General features: G+C 43.1%; 2 protein-coding genes across 3 annotated transcripts in view; one reads left to right on the top strand and one right to left on the bottom strand.

Moving 5' to 3' along the window:
- Nucleotides 1-20,053, bottom strand: part of LOC109916697 (Na(+)/H(+) exchange regulatory cofactor NHE-RF1-like) — a 160,873-nt gene that overhangs the window by 9,952 nt on the left and 130,868 nt on the right. Inside the window, exons 2-3 of the mRNA XM_048611122.1 lie at nt 11,523-11,702; nt 5,185-5,370 (exon numbers count right to left, since the gene is read on the bottom strand). Coding sequence (XP_048467079.1) covers nt 5,185-5,370; nt 11,523-11,702 — 366 coding nt within the window. The remainder of the gene's footprint in view (nt 1-5,184; nt 5,371-11,522; nt 11,703-20,053) is intronic.
- LOC109916696 (epsin-2-like) overlaps nt 1-20,053 on the top strand; it is a 144,712-nt gene that overhangs the window by 26,817 nt on the left and 97,842 nt on the right. The window lies entirely within an intron of this gene.

The raw sequence follows: 20,053 nt of genomic DNA, 5'->3' as shown, positions 1-20,053 counted from the left end.
TTCTGATGAAGGGTCTAGGCCCGAAACGTCAGCCTTCCTGCTCCTATGATGCTGCTTGGCCTGCTGTGTTCATCCAGCTCTACACCTTGTTATCTCACTAAATTAGAGAAGCTGAATATCTTCAGATCTTTCACACACTTGATCTGACATAAAAACAGTAGATATATGGAGTGAATACACAGCATCAGAATGTTGTTAGCACTTAGGGTTACAGGGTGAAGAGGAGAATGATTGCTGATAGATGCTGCTCCCTTGCATATTTGGATTTAAACATTCCATAATTCTGGAACTAAGTTGCTCTTAAAATAATTTAAGAAAAATAATTCTGAAAATAAATGTGAATGTTATACTTCTTGTATGACATAACAGCCAGAGTCTCCCAAAGCTACGAAATTTGCAAGGCCCTTATAATTCAGCGCAATGTACGGCATCACATCTGCCAGACCCTTTAACAAAGGCTATCTACAGCATCACAATTGCTTGAAAAACTTCAATCTTTATTTATAAAACATTGAATACGATTATTTGAAAATCTACAATGGGTTATTCAGCTGCAAACTTAATGAACTTTCTAATGCAACCTGCTGTAACACAGGACAAATATTTCCAGAAAAGCAACAAAATGGCAAAGGTACAAAACTAAACAAACATCCCAACTGTGCTGGGTTTCCAGTTGGTGATAAAAACAGAAGTTGCTGGGAAAGCTCAACAGGTCTGGCAGCATCTGTGAAGAAAAGTCAAGAATTAATGTTTCGGGTCCAGTGACCTTTCCGCAGAACTGACAGTAACTACGAAAATGTTGTTTTATATGCAGAAGATAGGGTGGGGAGAGGGGGTGCAGTCAATGATAGGTAGGGATAGAGCCCAAAGAGAGAAAACAATAGTTGGACAGACAAAGGAGTTCATAACGATCTGGCTAGGAGGGTGAATAGCTGTTAACGGAGACAATAGGCTAACAATAGGTAGTGCGTAATGGCAGGCTATGTGATAATAGGGCCTGGTGTGTGGAGTAGGGGGTTAGAACATGGAAAGAGTTCAGGCACTAAGATTATTGAACCCGATATTGGGGACCTTACAGCCCTCCGGACTCAAGTGCAAAACGAGGTGTTGTTCTTCCAGCTTGTGCTGAGCTTTGCTGGAGCACTGCAGCAAGCCCGAGACAGAGCGGTTGGGCAGGGAACAGGGTGGTGTGTTAAGTGGCAGGCACGGTGGCTCAGTGGTTAGCACTGCTGCCTCACAGTGCCAGGGACCCAGGTTTGATTCCAGCCTTGGGTGACTGTGTGGAGTTTGCACATTTCTCCTGTGTCTGCGTGGGTTTCCACTGGGTGCTTCGGTTTCCTCCCACAGTCCAAAGATGTGCAGGCTAAGTGGATTGGCCATGCTAAATTGGCCATAGTGCCCAGGGATGTTTAGGAAATGCAGGGGTGGGGGAATGGGTCTGGGTGGGATGCTCTTCAGAGGGGTGGTGTGGACTTGTTGGGCCGAATGGCCTGTTTCCACACAGTAGGAATTCTATGATTCTATGAACTGGAAGCTCAGCATCTTTTTTCTGGGCAGAATGTAGATGTTCTGCAAAGTGGTCACCCAGTATACGCTTAGTTTCCCTAGTGTAGAGGAGACCACATTGTGAGCAGCAAATACAGTAGACTAGATTGTGGGAAGTGCAGTTAAAGTCTGCTTCACCTGGAAGGTATGTTTGGGCCCTTGGATACTGGGGAGGGAGGGGTAAATGGGCAGGTTCTGTGTTTAAACTGACATTTTCCTAGCTACCATCAGTTCAGAGGAAGGGTCACTAGACCCAAAACATTAATTCTTGATTTTTTCTTCACAGATGCTGCCAGACTTGCAGAGTTTTTCCACCTGCTGAGATTAGAAAGGGCATCAGGATATCTTTAGGTCAGCATGGACATGAGGGGCCAAAATCTGTTCTGTTTCATTTCTACGGTTCTGTCATGGCTTTGTGCATGGGAATTTGGGTCTCACTAATGTGATTTGGTTTTTTTTTTGGAAGAAGTAACAAAGAGGATTGATGAAGGCCGAGTGGTGGACATGATCTAAATGGAATTCAATAAGACGTTTGACAAGGTTCCACATGTTTGACTGGTTAGCCAGGTTAGATCACATGGAATGCAGGGAGAACTAACCATTTGGATACAAAAAATTGGCTCGAAGACAGGAGACAGAGGGTGATGGTACAGAGTTGCTTTTCAGACTGGATGCTTGTGACCAGTGGTATGCCACAAGGATTGGTTCTTTACATCATATATATGTATATATTATACACACTTACACACACACACACACACACACACACAGGAGGTATGGTTAGTAAGTTTGCAGATTACACAAAAATTGGAGGTGTAGCGGATAGCCAAGAAGGTTACCTCAGATGGGACCTTGATCAGATGGAGCCGGTAAGGAGTGGTAATAGAGTTAATTTAGATAAATGAGAGGGGCTGCATTTTGGAAAGGCAAATCAGAGCAGGACTTATGCACTTCATGGTAAGATCTTGGGGAGCATTGCTGAACAAAGAGACCTTGGAGTGCAGGTTCATAGTTCCTTAAGAGTGGAGTCCCAGACAGACAGCATAGTGAAGAAGGCATTTGATATGCTTGCCTTTATTGGTCAATGCATTGAGTATAGGAGTTGGGAGGTCATATTGCAGCTGTACAGGACATTGGATAGGCCACTTTTGGAACACTGCATTCAGTTCTGGTCTCCCTGCTATAGAAATGATGTTGTGAAACTTGAAAGGGTTCAGTAAAGATTTACAAGGATGTTGTCAGGTTGGAGAGTTTGATCTATAGGGAAAGGCTGAATAGACTGCGGCTATTTCCCCTGGAGCATCGGAGGCTGAGGGGTGACCTCAGGTTTATAAAATCATGAGGAGCATGGATAGGGTAAATAGGCAAGGACCTTTCCCCGGTGTGGGGGAGTCCAAAAGTAGGCAGCATAGGTTTAAGGTGAGAGGGGAAAGATTTAAAGAGAGGTCTAAGGGGCAACTTTTTCACACAGAGGGTGGTGCATGTATGCAATGAACTACCAGAGGAAGTGGTGGAGCTGGTACAATTACAACAACATTTAAAATGCATCTGAAGGGGTATATGAATAGGAAGGATTTAGAGCAATAAATCGGCCAAATGTTGGCAAATGGGACTAGATTAATTTAGTATATCTGGTCAGTATGGGCAAGTTGGACTAAAGGGTCTGTTTCTGTGCTGTACAGCTCTATGACTCTATGAAGCAGACTCTGAATAAAGGTACAACTTCTCTGGGGCAACTTTAATCCATGTCCTTAGTCATCACCAGCCCTCATTGAGCTAAATGGAGGGGCATCACAGTTGTGAACTCACCTAATATGCACAGCCATCAGCAGAGACCATTCATTTGAGATCAGAAATCCTGCCTGATTGCAAGTTGGGACAAAGTTAACTGCATGCCCCTTTCTACAGCCTTTGACATTGCATTTTACATTAAGTTAGTCAAAGGACAATGTTCAGCAACAGATCCTTTTGGGCAAGTGTGGCACACACGTAGATACAACCCTTGCTTTATTGTGCACGATTCCAACCCTGGAAAGGAAGGACTGTCGAACTGCAACTCCAACTCCAACAGGATTCTCCTGCTCAATAAATGTGTGGAACACCAGACGGTCATTGCCAACATGCCATTCCACCAAAAATACAAAGTTCCAAACTTCTGAGGATCAAAGCACTGGGATAACACTGACTATATCATTGTTCAATCCCAAGACAAAAAGGATACCCTCATTACCAAAGTGATGACCAGTGCAGACAACTGCAAAACAGATCACCGGCTCATCCACTCCTCTATATCCATCAAATACCAGCTGAACATTTATTCCTCACACTGAGACGTGCTTACCTCCTCCACTTTCTCTCCAAATCTGACACTCCCATCCCCTAGAAAAGGGATATCACCCCACCCCTTGCTCTTTACCCTGGCAACGTACATTACCACAGAGTTAAGGGGACAACTACACAGCATATCTGAGAAGAGGCACATGGCTAGCCCTTGGCTTCTTACAGCCTATGTTTCACTAATGTTCAGACAGACCAACAAGGGTTTAGATATATGTAAACTTCACCAAACCCTCTCAATTTGGGACAGCGATCAATATCTCAGCAATGCTCCTTCCCTCCAAAAAGGAGCTTCCAGAAACAGCAGCCACCTCATGGAAAGCTTCCTAAAGGAGTCCCAGGCCAGGTCAACTCAAAACAAGAGGCACCAGATACCCAGCAATTTCCAGCTCATCCAGTCAGAACCAGCTTCACCATTTTGCCCAATAACGCTTTCAGCTCTCAATGCACGCTGATTCCTCGACCACAAGAACTCTTCCTCTACTTTCTGTCCACACACTCCACTTTGTTAAATTAACAATCTTCAAAGCAACAAATAAAAAGCTGGGGAGGCTGGGACCAAGACTTAAATCTGTGCTCAAGATGTAAAACTTTATGACCACTCTAACAATCGAAGAACAGACCAATTGGCCATGTTTGGAAATTACTTCATCTTGCTTACTGGATTCCCACTTAGGCAGAACAGCTTCTCTTACACAACCTCCAATCCAGTCCCTGCATCCATACATTCTGAACAGCAACTTGAGCAGGCACAATAGCTATCATAGTCTCTGGTGATTGAAAAGCACCTAGCACAGGGCCTGGCAGAAGAAATGTCATGCCCAACGTTCAGAGTGGCACAACTGCAGCTGCTACAAACCTCTCGCATTCCCATGGGACAGAGTGAGGTGGTGGAACATCAACAAGTCTCTGGCCAACACCCAGCACAATTCTTCTTATTCTCACCCACAAGAGGAAGAGAAGGGGCATCGATCTTCCCCACAGCCCTGCCTGCAAAGACAATGACTCCAAGTGGGTGATTACGTGCACTGCATCACATTGCTGGACCAGACACACCTAAAAACCAAGAATCATTTGCTTCGACCCTCAATCTCAGTTTCCCAGGATGGGAGCTAAGCTCTGAAATGTGAAAGTTCATTGTTAGCCCCCCCACCCCACCCCCACCATGGGGCAGCAAACAATCAAAACCCCCAGCTCAACCCAAACTCCATTATAAAGATCACCAAGATGAAATCAATAAGGAAAATAAAGTAAACTAAACAACTATTTCTAATCTAAACTAATATGCAAAAGCAAACAAACTTGCAGCTTGGAGTGGACAGCTGCTCCAGTACCTGTAAGATGTGCAACTGATGGGGAAACTTTGCATTTCTTGAAAAATTCATCTGTTTCTGGATCGACAACCAATAATGAGGTCTCTGTACCACCAGTCTTAATGGCTGTCACCACATCAGAGTGCTGCTTCCCTTCAACATTTTCACCATTGACCTGCAAGACACACAGAGTCCATCAGATTTGGGTAAGACATGGAGTGCCAGAAACACAAAAGGTACAGACAGACATGCAAAGAAAAAAAGGAGAAACAATAGATATTTACAACCATACTTACTGGTGGGGATTTTGTGTGTTTGTTCATGGGATGTGCACTGAGCCAGCAATTATTGCTCATCCCTAATTACCCTAGAGCTATTTTCTTGAAGTCCTGCAGTCCTTGTGGCGTAGGGACACCCATAGTGCTCCAGGGGTCGAGGGGTTTCAGGATTCTCACTCCGGGTACAGCACTAATGGGGACAGGATTGTCACGGGGACACAGATCTGTCACTGCATAACACTGAAGATACAATACTGGAGGGTACAGATCTTTTCTTAAGTCATTCATGGGTCATGGGCATTGCTGGCTGGCCAGAATTTATTGCCCATCCCTTGTTACCCTTGAGAAGGTGGTGGTGAACGGACTTCTTGAACCGCTGCAGTCCATGTGCTGTAGACAGACCACCAAAAATGTTCTTAGGGAGGAATTCTAGGATTTTGACCAAGTGACGGCAAAGGAATAACAATATATTTCCAGGTCAGGATGGGGAGTGGCTTGGAGGGAACTTGAAGGTGTCGGTGTTCCCATGTATCTGCTGCCCTAGTTTCTCTAGATGGAAGTGATCATGGATTTGGAAGATGCTGTCTGAGGATCTTTGGTGAATTTGTGCAGTGCATCTTATAGATAGTACACATCACTGCTAATGAGTGTCAGTGGTGGAAGGGGTGAATGCTTGTAGATGAGACACTGATGTTGTGGGCTGCTTTGTCCTGGATGGTGTCAAGCTTCTCCAGTATTGTTGGAGCTGCACCCATCCAGGCAATGGGGAGTATTCCATCACACTCCTGACCTGTGCATTGTAGATGGTGCTCAAGTTTTAGGGAGTCAGGAGGAGAGTTACTCGCCACAGCATTCCTTGCCTCTGACTGATTTTTGCAGTCAGTGTATTTATAGGATGTGTCCAGTTGAGTTTCTAGTCAAATGGTAACCCCCAAGATGTTGATAGTAGGGAGCAGCGGAGTGGCACAATGGTTAGCACGGTTGACTCTCAGCGCCAGGGACATGGGTTCTATTCCACCCTCAGCTAATGTCTAGATGGGAGTTTTCACATTCTCCAAGTGTCTGCATGGGTTTCTGCCAGCTGCTCTGGTTTCCTCCCACAGTCAAAACAGAAGCACATTAGGTGGACTGGCTATGCTATATGACCCTGCAGTGTGCAGGTTAGGTGGATTCGCTGTGGTAAATGCAGGGGTGTGCGTGTGCGTGTGCCCACATGGGCTGAATCGCCTCTTTCTACGCAGTAGGAATTCTACGATTGAATGATAGCAACATTGTTGAATATCAAGGGATGGTGGTTAGATCGTCTCTTACTGGAGATAGTCATTGCCTGGAATTTGTGTGGTATGGATGTTAATTTCCACTTATCAGTCTATGCCTGGATATCGTCTTGATTGTGCTGCATTTGAACATGGACTGCTTCAGTATCTGAGGATTCATGAACGATGCTGAAAATTGTGCACGCAGCAGCAAAAAAAAAAAAACAAAAAAAAAATTCCCTCACTTCTGATCTTAACAATGGAGGGAAGGTCATTCATGAACCAGCTGAAGATGGTTGGGCCTAGGACACTATCTGGAGGAACTCCTGCAGAGATGTCCTGGAGCTCAGATGACTGACCTGCAACAACCACAACCATCTGCCAGGTATGATTCAAACAAGTGGGAAGTTTGCCCCTGAAACCCATAGATTTCAGTTTTGCTAGGGCTCCCTGGTGCCACACAACTGAATCTGACACTGGTATCAAGAGCTGTCACACTCACTTCTGAATTTTAGAGCTTTTATCCATGTTTGAACCAAGACTATAATGAGGTCAGGAGCAGAGTGGCCCTGGCAGAACCCAAACTGGGCGTTACTGCTCAAGTTATTGCTGAGCAGGTGCTGCTCGATAACACTGCTGATGACACCTTCCATCACTTTAATCGACAATGGGGGTGGTTTGGATTTGTGCTGCTTTTTATGTACAGAACCTACCTGGGCAGTCTACCACAATGTTGGGTAGATGCCAGTGTTGTAACTGTACTGGAATAGCTTGGCTAAGGGAATGGCAAGTTTGGGAGGACAAGTCTTCAGTACTATTACTGGATTGTTGTCAGGTCCATGGCTTTTTCATTATCGAGAGCCTCCAACCATTTACTGATGTCGTGTGGAGTGAATAGAATTGGCTGAAGACCAGTATCAGTAATGCTAGGGACCACTAGAGGAAATCGAGATAGATCATTCACTTGGCACTTCTGGCTGAAGATTGCCACGAATGCTTCAGCCTTATCTTTTGCACTGATGTGTCGGGATCTTCCATCATATTTGTGAAGCCTCCTCCTCCACTGAGTTTTTGAACTGTCCACCAGCATTCACATAGGGATATAGCAGAACAATGGAACTTAGATCTGATCCATTAGTTGCGGGATTGCTTAGCTCTATTGCTTGTTGTTTGTTTATCGTGTCTGGCATGCAAATAGCCCCGTTTAGTAACTTCATCAGGTTTGCACTTCATTTTTAAGTATACCCGATGCTGTTCTTGGCGTGCCCTCCATTGAATCAGGGTTGATCCCCTAGTTTGATGGCAAGAGGTTCAGTGGGGGGTATGCTGGGCCACAAGGTTACAGATTGTGTTGGAGTACGATTCTGCTGCTGATGGCCCACAGCACGTCATGGATGCCCAGTTTTGAGTAGCTAGATCTGTTCAAAGTCTGTCCCATCTAGCACGGTGATAATATGACGTAACATGATGGAGGGTATTCTCAATTGTGATGGCAGGACTTGGTCTCCATGAGGACTGTGCGGTCGTCACTTTCAAAAACTGTCACGGACAGATAGATCTGCAGCCAGCAGATTGGTAAGGATGAGGTCAAATGTTTTCCCTCACCACTTGCCACAGATCTAATCTCGCAGCCATGTCCTTTAGCACCCAACCAACTCGATCAGTAGTACTGCTGCTGAACTATTCTTGATGGCGGACACGGAAGTCTCCCACCCAGAGCACATTTTGTGTCCTTTCCACCCTCAGTGCTTCCTCCAAGTATTGCTCAACATAGAGGAGAACTGATTCATCAGCCGAGGGAGGACAGTATGTGGTAATCTGCAGGAGATTTCCTTGCCTGTTTAACCTGAAGCCATGAGACTTTATGGGGTTCAGAGTCAATATTGAGTACTCCCAGGACAACTCTCTCCTGGCTGAATACCACTGTGTTACCATCTCTGCTGGGTCTCTGCCAGTAGGACAGGACATAATCAGGAACTGTGAGGTGGTCTCTGGGATATTGTCTGTAAGGTATGATTCTGAGAGTATGACAGACAGACTTTACTCTTGGGGATCTTCTTGGTCACCTTCCATTACCCACACTGAACAGCAAATGACGTGACCAAGAGGAAGCAAGTGTGTCCTCGGACACGAATAGCCTGCAGCAAAGTTCCAGATATTGGTCCCTCACTTTGCAACACAAAGCAGTGCTTATTTTAGCAGCACTGCACACTACCACAGCCATAATCGACAGTAAATGTCACTTCAGGTACACAGCCTTCATTAAACTGAAAACTGAAAAAGCTGCAGGCATTCAGCAAATTGCACCGTCTGTAGAAAAAATACATACGCAAATCTGTGCTACATGAATACAAGTTCCCAGTTGAGAAAGGTAGAGTATTTAAGTGGAGAACAGGAGAAAGTTAAAAAGATCAAAAGTAGCATGCAGAAAGTGAGGAGATGTATCAAGAAATCAAAAGAGACAAGGAAGGGTCAAAAATAGTATCTTTCCCATTAGTTTTCCCCCTGTAGATGGTGCTTCTTTAATCTGACAGCCAACAGAAGCCAAAGCCAAAGCCAAAGACAAAATCAGAATAATTCCCACAGGGTTCATCTCATTGAAGGCATTGGGATATGCAGGTCTATAAATGCTCATTGCGTGAATGGAATTTTTGACAGTTCCATTAATGGTTTGTAAATATTCCACTGGCAGAGAGACACAAAAACTGTGAAATGACATGATACAGTTTATTAATAAACTTTTAGGAAGATTATTGCTTTGAGCAACATTTAACAGCAGTCATTTGGACCAACACGCCAGTGCAGCCCCGAGGGATTGTTTCCATTTCCTCCATACCGCTGTCAAATGACCTAGCATAACCGATGGGATATTAAACAGAAACTCAGACTTATTTTCTGTCAGCTAGACACACCAGCCCAACATCCTTTCCTCAGCCAAAGACAGATTAACCGTTTGGTCAATCATTCCCCTGTATGTGTGGAAATCATGATGTGAAGAAAACTGTCAGAATTATTTGTATGAAAAAATTCAGTACAAGACACCTCCCGGGTGTAAACTGTTTTGAAAGATTCCAAGTCACCTGAGCATGCTTTATACCCCAAGTCTGACAGAGTGTCCCTGATCTTTCACTGGATGTGAAATTCCACTGAAAACTCCTGAATATTAATACTCGTCTATAAAGACTCACACAAGGTGGATTCTAGATCAATAACCAAATCGCGCAGCAAACACTAAATTACATGCTGAGATTAAACACCATCTATTAATGCTGTTTACATTCAACCAGCTTAATGAAATTAATGCTTTTCCCCCTCTCTTTTGCCTGTTTGAAACTAAAGACAAATTGTCTTAAAATATTCAAACAAAAGAGGAAGCAAAATCCCAGAACAGCGAGTTCACCGTTAGTAGTGCAAAGATTGCGAAATGTGTGGGGCACAGAGGTGATTACTGAGAAAAATAAAATGTTGATTACAGATTGTCAACATGGTTTATCTTTCACAAAACGATCTCTAATTGAACCCTGAGTGATCTTTGTAGATTCGATTTTCAAAAGGCATTGTTAGGTTTCAGACAAAAGATTGAGAAAAATGGAGTCAACTGAAACTGGAAGGAATTGCTTGGCACTTAGTGAGAAATTAGACAGAGTTGGAATAAAAGCAACATTGTCAAGTTAGCAGAAGGAGATCAGGAATAGACTGATTCTCCCTGATTCTTCCAGTTCTGACTTAAAGATAGTAACTGCTGTTAATTTTGCTGATAGTCCCAAGCTAGAAAGTGTACCAAACCTTGCACCACCAAGCAGGAAACTGCAGTTTGGGTAAGTGTATTGACAGGACACTGAGCTCAGTAATGCATTCCAGGAACAGGAATACAGAGATTGGAGCTGAGGAAGTAAGACTGGCCGAGACATCAAGATAAGTCCCTGATATTAGTGGGAAAAGGACTAAGAGTAACTGAAATACACCGTCAGGAAATTATGGCTATCAAATAACTGAGTGAAGAGGATAACCAACAGATGGGAAGGAAGGAAGGAGAGACAGCGAGCAAGGGTGGGCGCGAACAAGCAAGGGCGCGAAAGAAAGGAAGACTGTGCATGCAAGGGAAAGAAAAAGGGGGGAAAAAAAGGGGCAGGGGAAGTGAGGGATAGCTTGCTTGCAAGATATTGGAGACACTTTTCATTTGCAATCCTGGGTGTCTGAAATTTGATTGGCAGTGCTGTTGATGACCAATGAAATGCGATGAATGGCATACTCCCAACCAATGTAGTACAGTGTAGGTATAGGGACACCAGGCACAAAGTTCTCATTTTTTCCATGCCAAAACACTTCAGGACAAAGAGCAATGATTGGTGACAATAACTGCAGAATATCACTGATCCACAAGCTTAGGATGAGGGTCCCTTCAAGCAATCACACAAACCGTCTTGCTCCTATCCAAAAGGACAGCCAGGGTATACAAAGGCCAATCGAGTACCCAAGGCTCTCAGATCAGACCTGAGCTGGTCCTAGTGTTATCAGATAAAATCTGTTGGTCTACAGGCAAGAGTGGATTAATTCAAGAGTTCATTCAAAATATCTTCTGTGGCAAGGCTTCCAACCCTGGATCACCACCCATTGACCCCAACTGGCAAGGGCAGAGGAGGACAGGGGTGGGCTCCATCATGAAGCTTTCCCAGTTGAATATTTCAATAAGACTGCCACTACCACACTCTAAGGCAGAGACATGCAGGCACACACAGGTGGACAATGGCAGAGGAAGAGAGAGAGATAGACTTAAAGTGAAAAATGGGTACCTCAATTATGCGGTCCTGAGGCAGCAGTCCGGAACGTTCTGCAGGAGAGTCAGCATCCACAGCCCGGATATACTGACCGACCTTTGACTTCTCACTGTGCAGATTGAAGCCGTAACCATTAGCACCTTTCTGCATACGACAGAGACGAGGACGCAGCTCCTTTTGGGGGTCAGACATGTCCTGAAATCACAAGACCAAAATCTTGTTACAGCCAGTGCTCAGGGACAGTGCAGACATCACACAAACGGTCAGAATGTCAATTATTTTCCACATGAGAATAGTACATCTAAAAAGCAGAGCAATCGAAGGAGATACATCGCCCTCTCCTCTATTCAATGGATGGTCTCCATTTGGCAGATACAGGAAAAGACAGCTCATATTGCTCACAAGAACTACAGCTGCTCAAGACCCAAAAGGCCAGGACTAATTACAAAACAAATAGCTGAGCGAAAGAAATAAAAACTCAGCCAGCAAAAAACTGTGTGGGGTGGTGGTGGTTTGGTGGGGGGAGGAGAGCAATACAGGAAATGGTCATCAGAAGTTGAGAGATGGCAGTTCTCTGAATGGCAGAATCCATTCCTCAGCACTGACCCTCAGGCAATGCGGCGATCCCCTGGCACTGACCATTTGGCAATGCAGTGATCTCCAGCACTGATCCTCCAGCAATGCAGCGATTCCCTAGCACTGACTTTCCAGCTGTGGAGCCCTCTCTCAGCACTGACCATGACAGTGCAGCATTGCCTCAAGTACTCTCTTTTCCATCAGTACTACACTAACTCAGTAGTGACCAACCGATCATGTAGTTCTTCTTCCCAACTGACCCTCTGATACTGTAGTGCTCTATCAAGTAGCACTCATTCAGCACTGGCCTGTGATAATGCAGCACTTACTCAATGCCAGTGCTAATCCTCCATCAGTACAGCACTCTCTCGAGTACTGCACTGCTTCAGGCTGGTGAAGGGTCTTGAATCTCTGCAGTTGGACCCCACTCGCGACTCTCAGACCCATGCTTCGCCAGTCATTAACAAAACAATGCTGAGACAACTTAACTCTCCTACTTTTGCTCATCCATTTGGCTCGCTGGGATTATGCCCTGAGCACACCAGTAACACAATATCATAACCGGAATAAAAACTGATAGATACAGAATAACAATCTATATGATTAGTGATTGTTTATAAAGACTGCTGTTACATTCCTGTGAACAGACTTAGCATGTAACTTCTGGATAGCTTCTCAAACATTGTCAGCTAGGCAATCAATCCCTCACATGCCTCAGGCAAGACTGGATATTTTTTATTGTATTATGAGCCGTTACAGAGAGAACAATCTCCAGGAAAACACCCTATACGACAGAATTGCAAGTTACACCAATCTTATAAAATCTGTTGAAGAGTCACTGAACTCGCAGCACCAACTCTGCTTTCTTCCCACAGATGCTGCCTGACCTGCCGGAGTTTTTCCAGCGATTTTGATTTTTGTTATAAACCATGCTGATAACTTTTTAGTTTACTTACGGAATGGGCCATTATTATCTGCAGCGCGAGCTTTTTTGATTTGATGGTAACTATTTTCCTTCCCCCCACGCACCCCCCCACCCAAAGACTTGATCACATGACTCAGTATTGAACCCAACTCACTCTAGGAATAGAATTGTTGAAATTGCGGACAGTTAAAGTGGGAAAGTATTATTCTATGTGGTGACAATGATCAATACCCCTAACTCTGGATTACACAGGAAAAGCCACTGGCTTGGAAAAACTGGTCACCAACCAGCATTTGTGCTTAGCTTTTAAATTCAAACTCCACCAAAACAGTGAAGCGGAAGTCATGTTTCAGCCAAATGCCCCCAGAAGACCCTCAAAAGGAATTTCTGAAGAGCAGAAAGGACCTACAACTCCTCAACCGCTGGCTAGGAATTCCAGTCTGCCAATTCCAACACTGGACTTCATCTTAAAAAGCAAAAACTTTGAAATGTATAAGTAAGTCATTACTAATTACATCAATCTCTTGATCCTTTCCAATTACATATTTCCTTGTATTTTCGGAAGTGTTGCGTTGCAAGATTTCCCCCAGCCTCTAAAAGCGTGGGAAATAAACACTATTTCTGGTTTATCTTCACCACAGTCTTGTGCCTGCCCTTGCAAAATCAGAGTACACATAGCGAGTGGGGGGGGTAATATGCGCTCTGACAGTTAATTAAAAACAGGAAATTAAAATAACAATCTTAAGGACTGGTGGTGAAAATAGAGAGAGAGACTAGTTTTAAAATTTGTAATGTGGGTGAGATGTCAGGAACAGTTACATACTACAGTTTGTGGAATAAGATGTCTTTCAACGTTCAACACAGCTTCCATCAATTCACTGAATCACATCCCTCTTCAATAGAATAGCCCTATTATATGGATCTGCTCAGTCACTTGTTTATATTTACTAATCAAGCGATGTTACTGCACACCTCTAGAGCAGTGAACTTGGACCCAAGCCTCCTGGCCCAATGGTGTGGACACTACCATGTCACAAGAACCCTCAAATTTCCACGCAAATGTCTACATATTTTCTAATCAACCCATCTCCAATTCTGTGACAACTGATCATCGGTTGAAGACTCAAGACCATGTGGCACATCCCTCCCTGCCAGCAACTTGGAATTTTCGCCTCACAGCAACACTAAGTACCTTGACTCCTGATCTAACCATGCTGTACTTGTCTTGGGAGTGCTTGACAGACAGAGTCTGGGGGGAATCTTTACACAGCCCTGATCAAACAATCCCAGAGCAGGTACAACATGGAGTTAGGCAAGAGTAGAGAAAACTTTACTTTGTAAGTAACAGTTTCTGTATCACTGGCTGGCATTTGGATCTTGTTTTGCAACTATAAATGAATGATGGGGAATGCTACATGCACTCAAAGCAAGTATTACTTGTAGCATGGCCTTGTTTTTGTTACCAAATGGTCTTGATCAAGTTGTTGGCATGGATATAAGCAGCCAAATTCATGTACACTTATAAGTTAACAAATTCATGTTAATCATAACCGAAACACGCTGGTGGCAGGTGCCAGAACACCCACATTCAATCACAAAATGAGGTTAAATCAAAGCCTCTCCCAGCACAAGGCCATTGAGGATATCACATTTGTCTGGGTTCTTTGAAAGAGCTATCAAATTATATCTATTTCTCTGTTCTTTTCAAAATAGCACTTCAAATGGTTCTCTCCAAGTACTAACCCAATTCACCTTTAAAAGTTGCAAATGATTTTGCTTCCACTGCCCTTTCCAGTACTGAATTCCAGATCATTGCTAGTATATATTGACACAGTTACACTGGGATCACCGTCTCTCAAGAATGAGAGCTGGTAACCATCAACTGATCATCTCCTCCCAGCCCCTGCCACCCATATATCCCGTTAGGAAGAGCATGTTCTTGGCCATGACAGAATTGTGACATAATAGTCAACTAAACTGCTAAGAGGCTGGATTCGTGTTGAAGCTGAGGGACAGAAAGTTTGACAAATTAATATCATTCCCAGTAGCTTATTTTGGCAATCAACATCATTCAAACATCAACTGCAATTTCTTCCAACATTACCTACACTGCTCACTGGAGCTTTTAAAGACATCCAAGGCTTTAACAAAATTCCCACTAGAAAGTTACACTGCTGTTGAGCAGAGTCAGAAAAGTGACATGTACAGGAAGCAATTTCAGATATTTAGGTTTCTTGATCCGAGGGAGTTGCCAAAGCTGTAATTTATAGGATTGGTCCTGTATAGAAAGTGCCTGGCCATGCAGAAACCCACTGACTGGATGCATTTCTTTTGAGTCCTTGGTCCTGACTCCTGCCCTAATTAAGTATTCTTAAAAAAAAAAGGAATGCATCCACTTTATGGAAATACACCCATTATTCCTAAACAGTTCCCATTAACAAGAAGTGGTGTTTGCACAGCACTAGCACATGCTACATGCACGTTACAGCAATGACGATTCACAGCAAATAAACATTGCTTGACCTGTGCTCCTAGAGTTAGACTATAACTCAATTACCAATAACTGTGGGGCAACCTTTAATTCCATAAAACAGAATTGTAATTTTTAAATGCATAAATTTTCTCAGGAATGTTTGAAAAGCTTAAGATTGTGCGTCAAATGTAAAGTGGTCATTTATAATTTCATTGGTTAATACAAAATGCTAGTTCATCCACTGTGGTGATCCTTGACCTGGAAGCAGTACCAACAAGCAGGGAGTTAAGAATGAAGCCATGGCACTAGCAGACACAAATAAGAGCTGTACGCAAAGATTCAAATCGTACTTAGCACAAAAAGGAAGATAGCTGTGGTTGTTGAAGGTCGGTTATCTCAACTCTAGGACATCTCTGCAGAATTTTCAAATCGTACTGTCCTAGGCTCAAAAATCTTCAGTGGCTTTATGAATGACCTTCTTTCTATTAGAGGATCAGAAGTAGAGATGTTTGGTAATGATTGGTAATGATTACAACTTCAGATACTGAAGCAGTCCACATCCAAATGTAACAAGACCTGGACAATATCCATGTCTGGCTGACAAGTAGCAAGTAATATTTGCACCACACAAGTGCCATGCAATGATCATCTACAACAAGACAGAACCTAACCAACATCTTTGACATTCAATGGCATTACCATCATGGGATTCCCCACTAACATCATCATGGAGTCAACACTGACAAGAAACTGATCTAGAACCTACATTTAAATATAGCAACTACAACAGCAGGTCAGAGACTAGATATCCTACAGTGAATAATTCACCACCTGATTCCCCAAAGTCTGCACAAGGCAGAAGTCAGGACAGCTTGACACAATCCAGCACTAAACAGCTCAATTAATGGTACCATATCCACTCCACCCTCCACCAATGACACAGTAGCAGAAGATTGTACTATCTACAAAATGCACTGCCAGGAATTCACCAAGACTCCTCAGATAGCCCCTTCCAAAATCATGGCCACAGCCATTCCAGAGGACACAGACAGCAGCTACATGGGGACACCAGCACTGCAAGTTCCACTCACCAGCCTAGTGTGGAAATATGGATTGCTGTTCCTTCACTGTCCACTGGTCAAAAGCCTAAATCTCCCTCTCAACAGGGCTGTGCATGTGTGCCTACACAAAAGGGACTGCAGCAGTTCAAGCAGCAGCTCACCTCCGCCTTATCAAAAGGGAACTAGGGATGGGCAATGAATGTTGGTCCGGCCCATTGCCATGAATGATAAAAACAGGCTACAAGATGAAGGTGGTCAGTGCATAGATGCAGACAAAAATAGAAGGAAAGAGGAACTCAGCAAATGCTTGGCAGCAAAAGCAGCAAATAGTTCTCAGGGAGAAGTCAGATTTTCTGTTTGGTAGAAAGCATAGAATCTCTCAGAGATACTGTGCAAACTGTCTAAAAATGTCTAAAACCTAGAAAACTGTGAATAACTTAGAGATTTTAAGGGCTAGGTGCTTTCCCAGAAGTGGCCATGCTGTGAACCAGGGTGTTGTTGATTGTTTGTTTGATTGAAAATTAACTTTGAAAGCTACACCATGGGGGCTATTGTGACCGGAGAGAGAAAGGGTTCAAAGTGAGCAAGGCTGATGATAGTCGTGTCCATGAAACTCAAAGTTGAAAACTATGGTCAGACATTGTGCATGCAAAATTAGTCAGGAATTAAGGATAAAATATTGTGGGATTATGTGGCTACATAGTGCAAAACCTGTGCCGAGTGTGATATGGATGCCAGTTACCCAAGACATACTTATGATCCATCAACTTCAAAACAAAAATTTACCTTCTTACTGAAATAGCCTTCCCTGTTAATTCATGTGTCATTTGCATTGGTTTGGATTTGTGCTAGAGTAAAAACTATTATTGTGCTGAAGTTTAAAACTACAAAATGTGGAATCTTGTCAGCAACTTCATTTGGTAGATTTGGCCATTTTGTTTTAGGGTTTCCCTATAGGAACTGTAAGGAACTATATGACACCACAATCCGCTAAAGCTACTTATTTGCACTAAAGTCCAGGCATCAGGGACAATGCACTCCCACACAACCGCTCACGCGACCTTCACCACCTCAAGGTTCCATATCTACACAAACTGACAATTATTTCAGCCTTTAATTAATGCTTCATGTGATCAAAATACATGAGAACTCATGATCAAATCACACCAACATGCAAATGGTCAGTGAAGTCAACGTGCAACCCATGAAACAAGGAAGAATTGCACAAGATAATACTAATACCCAAAGAGGATTAAAAACAGGTCGCCTTGGAACAGGCACAAGGCAGCAAATTGGTGTTTCTCCCTTCAGTGATGTTGACACAAGCTGAAACATTAACCAAAAGATCAGAGAATTCTCTGCATGTTAAACGTGGGGCCAGTTTAGGGGCATGTCAGCTGGAAAGGGATGGTTCTCACGGACTTCACAGATATGCCCACCTGTAAATAACAAAGCACTAGGTTCATCTGTTGTCCAATGAAATTAAAATAAAGCATACACCCGGTGCTTCACAAAAGGGAGAATTTTGGCCAGTTCAATAAGGATTAGGACAAAACATTCCAAAGAGCAGTCAGGCTTAACAACTCCTGAGGCACAATGGTCACTGTGACATTCGGTACAAACTGCACATTTCAAAACATGCGCCTGTGTTGATGCCAAGCAACCACAGGTCTGTGAAGGGCCAAGTTGAAATAGAACCTCAGTGATCAAGTAATTTACTTCAGGAAGTCCTGGTCAGCCTCGTCAGGGAAAACTGACCTACCTCAGAACTTCATAGGTTCTTACAGAAAGGAGTTGGCTATTCAATCCATCTTGTCTGTACCAGCTCTTTAAAAAAAAAGTTAGCCAATAAATCTTCCTTCTGTGCCCTTTGCCTGAAAGTCATTACTGAATCTTCATTTACTACTTCTTTAGTGTATTCCAGACCGCAGTTAACAGGGATTTACTTTGCGCAGCTATGGCATGGGCCCAAATCTAGCCATGTTATCGCAGTTAACTATCTAGTGGTGGAATATCTACAACTAGAACTACCTAAACATTGATACAAACTAGGAGTCAACTTTATAAAGACAGTGTGGTGGTATGCGTGCATTGAGTCAAAGTTATGACCTTATTCAGAGTTTAGACAAGGGGTGGGCAAACAAGTGTCGTAGAACCACAAGATCTCAATTTCTGTACAACACTCTCAGATGGTACTAATGCAGATAAGCGTATGAAGCCATAGAAAGAGGCAGTTTATCAAGATCTTGTGTAGCTTCCAATTTGATCAAGCCACTTTTTCCTCTCATCATATGAAATTGACAAAGTTGCCTAAATGTGCATCAACTTTAAAACTTTTGGCAATGAATATTTAAACCGGTAACACAGCTAGAACTTGGGATTTTTTTGAAATCAATTTACTCAGATATGTTATGGCACAGCGCTGGTGCGTGAGGGACCTGAAACCAAAAACATTCTGAATCAGTGGTAGTGTGCCACAAGATCCCCTACATGTGAAATGTTTAATTACAAAATTCACAATTCTTTCAAAACCTTGTGCGAATTAGAGTCATAACAGGTTACGTACACTTTTGGCAAGCTAAATGATACCACATACTATCACAGTCATGGTTTATGTGTTACCCACTAGCTGATCATGCAAGTTGCTCATGGATGTTAATGGCAATTAAATGGCCTTAAAAAAAAAACTTATTAACATTGTAATTGTCAGAAAATATCAGTTAGCACTCCTTAGTAAAAGCCTTTAAAACATTTTGATTTTTTCAATTTTGAAAAATGGCATTTGATTAACAAAGATCACAGAAGCTGAGGCTGTTCTTATTTAAGAGAAGGTTGAGTGGAGATTTGTCAGGAGGTTTTCAAAATCATGAAGGGTCTGGATAGAACAGACATATATCCAATGATCTCGAACCAGATGACACAGATTTAAGGTGACCTGTCAAAAGCAGCATTGGTACCACGAAGAAAAACCTTACACAACAATTGATTAGGATCTGGAACATTCTTCCTGGTAGTCTGGTGCATCCAAATCCAATCAAAGCTTTTAAAGAGGCTTTTGATATTTAATCTTGATATTGACAGAAGAGGCAAGTGACTGGGACTAAGTGAACTACACTTGCAGGATGCTGGCATAATGGCTGGCCCGCCTTTCTCTATGGCCTCATACATTTATCAGCATCAGTTCCGACCAGGAATGTTGCACAGAAATCAAGAATGTGTCCCCCTCTTGTTTCTTCATTGTCATTGGTACATGAATTATAGCATTATGGCCTACAAGATATTATATTTTTGACTAAATTTAAAGAGGATTCTTGTTAGCAAGTTACAGAGCCCTAGTCTGGCCCATGAAAATCTCCTGGCTTGGATTTCAGGATGCCACCTCTTGGTTGACACATTCCTGGGAGTTGCATCACACAAACTGCTGTTTCCAAACACCGTGGCAAATCAATCAGGTTTCATCACATTGACAATATTTCAGAATAATTTTGTTGCATAGAACATTAATAAAAAC

This window comes from Rhincodon typus, chromosome 23, assembly GCF_021869965.1.
Source record: "Rhincodon typus isolate 14 chromosome 23, sRhiTyp1.1, whole genome shotgun sequence".
Lineage (NCBI taxonomy): Eukaryota > Metazoa > Chordata > Chondrichthyes > Orectolobiformes > Rhincodontidae > Rhincodon > Rhincodon typus.
Note: the sequence above shows the minus strand (reverse complement) of the source record. Positions and strands in the feature narration are given on the sequence as shown.